At 51.3% G+C, this 4,995-nt stretch overlaps 1 protein-coding gene across 2 annotated transcripts in view; it reads right to left on the bottom strand.

The window, feature by feature from the left end:
• Window positions 1-4,995, bottom strand: part of FAM178B (family with sequence similarity 178 member B) — a 76,037-nt gene that overhangs the window by 49,030 nt on the left and 22,012 nt on the right. For both annotated transcript variants that reach the window (XM_017523928.2, XM_037736945.1), the window contains exon 3: window positions 2,923-3,037. In XM_017523928.2, the coding sequence (XP_017379417.2) occupies window positions 2,923-3,037 (115 nt within the window). The remainder of the gene's footprint in view (window positions 1-2,922; window positions 3,038-4,995) is intronic.

The following is a 4,995-nucleotide window of genomic DNA, read 5'->3' as shown; positions in this document are numbered from 1 at the left end:
AAAGAAAGCAAGCTAAGTGGCCAAGGCGTCTGGTACCAGGCAACAGCTCCAGACTTCTGGTCTTCAGAGGCCAGGCCTGCACACTGGCGCAGGACTCTGACTTCAGCTGGGCTTGGCAGCAGGAACGGCCTTGGAGGACCATGCACAGCTACCTAAGGACCTCCCTTGTGCTCCTGGGGGAGATGGGGGAACCTGACAAGGCCCTTCTGTGTGGCAGTACGGCCACCAGCCCCTCTCAGGATGCTGATGAGCTCCCCTACCACCAGCTTTCCATTCACATCCATGCTCCATCCTTTTCCCTTCCCCTGAAATGTCTTCCATTTCCCCTTCCCAGTCTCATCACTGAGCAGAGGGCCACTGGTTCCAACAAGGTAGATACCAGAGGATCTGTACGACCCAGCTGGGGAGGGACTGCATGTTTCTGAAAGGAAATCCAGAAGCACTAGATGGGAGATGTAATGGCTTTTAAGGAAATCTGAGATTAGGAAGAAATGGTAGAAGATTTGTCTTTCTCAAAGCAACTATAGAGACAGCCTAGACGCCTAGTGGGGACATGCACAGACGTCTGAGCCCCTCATTTTGAGCCTTGGCCATTGTGAGGTGCTGTGGGTACCCCAGGAGAAGCCCCAGAGGCATCCATTCCCCTGGATGGAGGCATCCCTGGAAGTCATCAGAAAAGAGATGCCTGGGTGGGGCCAGCTGGCACAAGACGGCCTCTGAGTTGGTGAGGAGCCAGGATGAGAAGGACCACAGGGAGAAGATGGTCTGCTGTGGGGTTTCTCTCTCTTGTGTCCCGGGCATCCATGAAGGATGCCTGGGGAATCCCATGCTTGGGGAAGATATGCTTGAACCTCCTTGATGCTTCCCGAATACTCTGGAGGGGTCACCCTCCAACCCATGACACAACACAGCAGCCTAGGAAACCTACCTAGGCATTTTCACCATCCTCCTACCCCGGGGAAGACATAGAGAGGGGCTCTAGCCAGAAAAGCCTCCCCAGCCCTGAGGAGCTTGGCAAGTGGTCCCCAGCCTGCTCCTAGAGCCGGGAGCAGGAAGTCACCCCTGTGGCTGTCAGTCAGATCCTTGGGGATAGTTCTGAATCCTCTGTTTGTAAATGGTGTCAACAGCCAGGCCAAGGTGTGGGGCCCAAAGGAGGCAGATGTTAAAATGACGTGTCTGGGGCACGACATGATGTGCTGGCAGCTCCCTGGGTCCTGATCTAGGACAACATGGCTCTGCTTTCCTCCCACACGAGGCTTAACTGCGCCTGGGAAAGCTGAAGTCTGCATGCCTGGGTTTGTGTTCCAAAGTACTTGAGATGATACGTTTAAAGAGCCGCAGTTCTTAACCCTCCTGCCCCCTCTGCTTCTAGAGAAAACAGATTTGTCCCACACTGAAGGGCAGGCTGCAGTCAAATCCTGGGAGAACCGGGAAGCAGTGGGGGAAGCAGCTTTTTATAGAGTAGAGTGAGACCTGGTGGCTATGTCTCCACTGCTGCCTCCCACTCCCAGGCAGACACAGGAACACTCATCACAGCAGTCACAAGTGGCTCTTCTGGACTCCACGGTCTTTGCTTGCCTCCGACATACATTTGTTTTTCTGAGTGTAATTCTCTCCCCCGCTAATCCAAGATGGTGTTCGGTTGCAGCTCTGTGCCAGGAGGAGGCAAGTGGCTCATTACGCTAGACATGGAGCTGCAAGCTCCGGGAGGAAAGGTGCAGGAGCGCGGCAGGCTGGCACATGTGTGGGGTATTTATAGCAGAGCTGAGTGTGGTTTGGCTTGGCAGACAATTGCTAAACACAGTCGTGGAACAGGTTCTTAGGAGAGCTCCGACTTTCCATGCAGAGGAACATCTGCCCACTGAGGCAAGGGAAGGGGGACCTGGCACCTCCTGGAGCTGAGGGATTGTCAGCAGGAAGCATTGGGGAAGTCCTATATGACAGCACCCCCACCCCACCCCTAGCTTCAAAACACTCTGTTCCATCTCAAACCACCTTCTTCGAGGGTTCTCAAGAGTTTGGATGTGCTAAAATTTGTAGAACAAGATGATGACATATAACATTTTTACGACCTTAAGCTAAGTCACCATCCGCCCACCAGAGCTATTTATGCATCACGTGGCACTGCTCCCCGCAGGCAGGGACCAGGCATAGGCAAATAGGCAAATGATCATCACTGTTCACCAGAAAGCCAGCTCCAGGCTCAACGGGGGCACTCACAACACAAAACTGAGCGTTGTGGGATCGTAAAAGCATGCTCTGCTATTCTTGAGTTGATACTAGGTAATGGGCCAAATGAGTGGCTTGAAGAGACTAAAGGGACTAGGACGTGTCTGCAAGGATGCTAACCAGGCTGCAAAGTCTGGGTTTCACCAGAGAGGAGGGGGCAGCAAGGGCTGAGTCAGGAAGTGCCAAAAACAGGCTCAGCCATCTTGGGTGCTTCCCATCTCCCTGAGGCTGGGAGCATGGAAATTCCTTCCTGGTTTGATACTCAGATCCACAGGTGGGGGTGTGTGGTTGCTCTGTAATTCCCTACACATGGGCTAGAACCTGAGTCCAGCAACTTCCAAATAAATAAGAGGACAGGTGGCTGGGAGTGGGTTGGTTCACATCTGTAATCTCAGAACTTTGGGAGGTCGAAGCCGAAGGATTGTTTGAGCCTAAGAGTTCAAGATCAACCTGGACAACATAGGGAAACCCCACCTCTACAAAAAATTTAAAAATTAGCCAGGTGTGGTGGTGCATGCCTGTAGTCCCAGCTACTCAAGAGGCTGAGGTGGGAGGAATCACTTGAGCCTGGGAGGTGGAGCCTGCAGTGAGCTATGACTATACCACTGTATTCTACTCTAGGTGACAGAGCAAGACCATATCTCTTAAAAAAATGAAAGAGAGAAAAGGCAGTGAGGAAGGAGAAGTACTCACCTGCCACTGTGCCAAAAGGGCCCCAGAGGGTAGAGGGCAGGACTGTAGGCACCCAGGCTGTGGAATGCCTCCCTGATATCTTGCAGTGAGGGGCACCACAGATGCATGTCTTCATCTGTCAGACCAAAGGGGAGCAGAAAGTTAGAGCAGGGAATGGAGGGCAGGGCACAACACTCCCACAAAGGGGGCCTGGCCCAATGTAACCAGTTTTTGCCTTCTCTGACACCACAGGTGTTATCTGGGGAAAAGCAACTGGTGGTTTCCAAGTACTTCTAGAGCTTTGTGAATTTCAATGTTTTATTAAATGTTTTCTTAACTGGTCTTCAGGGTATGGCTGCACTTGGGATGACCGTTTCCTGACCATCTGGCCATTCACATCAGGTAATGGTCAGGGTGCTCAGTTGCCCATAGCCAAGTGACACGAACAGTCCTGAGCCAGAGGCCCTGAGCTACAAGACTCACTGGACACTGGGCTCACGTCCTTACACTCCCCACTGCAAAGCACTGAGGCCAGCACTGAGCCCACTGCTGCCTCTGCAGCATGCTTACTGCTGCAATATTTGGGCATCCCCTGGTTCACTGTCCCTGCTGGGAGCACACCTCACCTGCTTTCCACAGCCTGGGGCGTGTCTCCTCAGCAAGTGTGCACTATGGGGATCAGTTTCCCTTGACCAATTTAACCAAACATCCATGATAAAATCTGACCACATTAACAAACAGAAAGAACCTTACATACTCAGGGCCTTTTCTTTTGTCAGACTAAAGACATTTATACAAGTGGGAGAGTAGAAAGATAAAAAAGAATGTGTCAAGGTATCTTCTCCAAGGATGCCTTTCCAAGACATCCCACCCCACATGCCCTCTGCATTGTGAGCTCCCACACCCCATCCAGGGGCAGAGCCTCCATCTCTACCCTGCTCTCATTCCTCAACATTATCTGACTTAGCAGTTTACTTGCTTCTCTTCTGTCTCTCCCCGATAGAACAGAATTTCCATGAGGGAAGAAGCCACATCTGTGTTGTCCATTTCTGTAGGCCCCATGCCCAAAAACATGGCTGGCACATGGAAGAATTAAAATGAATGAATGGAGAGAATTCAAAACAAATCTCACCAAGTCGTACACAGTAAAGAGGGTGCTATGTTCTGAGTGTTTATGTTCCCCCAAAGCTCCTATGTTGAAATTTAATCCCCAGTGTGATGGCATCAAGAGGTGGGGCCTTTGGGAGAAAAATTAGGTCATGAGGGAGGAGCTCTCACAAATGGAATCAGTGCCCCGATAAAGAAAGGAGGCCTGAGGGAGTTGGTTGCCCCTTTCACCGTTCTGCCACATGAGGAATCGGCCAGAAGACCTCATCTTTGAGGCAGAGAGCAGCTCTCACCAGAGGCCAAATTTGCTGGTACCTTGATCCTGGACTTCCCAGCCTCCAGAGCTATAAGCAATAAATTTCCCAGTTTATAAATTACCCAGTCTAAGGTACTTTGTCATAGCAGCTCAAATGGACCAAGACAGGGAGACCAAAAACAAGTCATAAGATGGGTTGGCAGTATCCAGAAGGCAGATGTTAAATTTGACAATGGGTAAGGCATCAGAATCAAGAACCTGGAAGCTGGGTTAGGGACACATCAGGAGCACATACTTGAGCCTTCACCATTCTAGAGGGTGAATGTCCCACCCTGAGGACCCAACTTCAGCACACTCCACCGTGTGCAGGAACTAGCCAGGTGTGGAAGATAAAAAGGCAAGCTAGAGGAAACCTTGACCTCAGGGAGCTCACAATATAGCAGGGACAGAAGTCAGATAAAGAAATACAAATGGGTCAGGCGCGGTGGCTCAAGCCTGTAATCCCAGCACTTTGGGAGGCCAAGGCGGGTGAATCACGAGGTCAAGAGATCGAGACCATCCTGGTCAACATGGTGAGACCCCGTCTCTACTAAAAATATAAAAAATTAGCTGGGCATGGTGGTGTGTGCCTGTAATCCCAGCTACTCAGGAGGCTGAGGCAGGAGAATTGCCTGAACCCAGGAGGTGGAGGTTGCGGTGAGCCGAGATCGTGCCATTGCACTCCAGCCTGG

Source organism: Cebus imitator, unplaced genomic scaffold (assembly GCF_001604975.1).
Source record: "Cebus imitator isolate Cc_AM_T3 unplaced genomic scaffold, Cebus_imitator-1.0 Scaffold31, whole genome shotgun sequence".
Taxonomy (NCBI): domain Eukaryota; kingdom Metazoa; phylum Chordata; class Mammalia; order Primates; family Cebidae; genus Cebus; species Cebus imitator.
The sequence above is the reverse complement of the archived record's forward strand: the minus strand, read 5'-3'. Positions and strand labels throughout refer to the sequence as shown.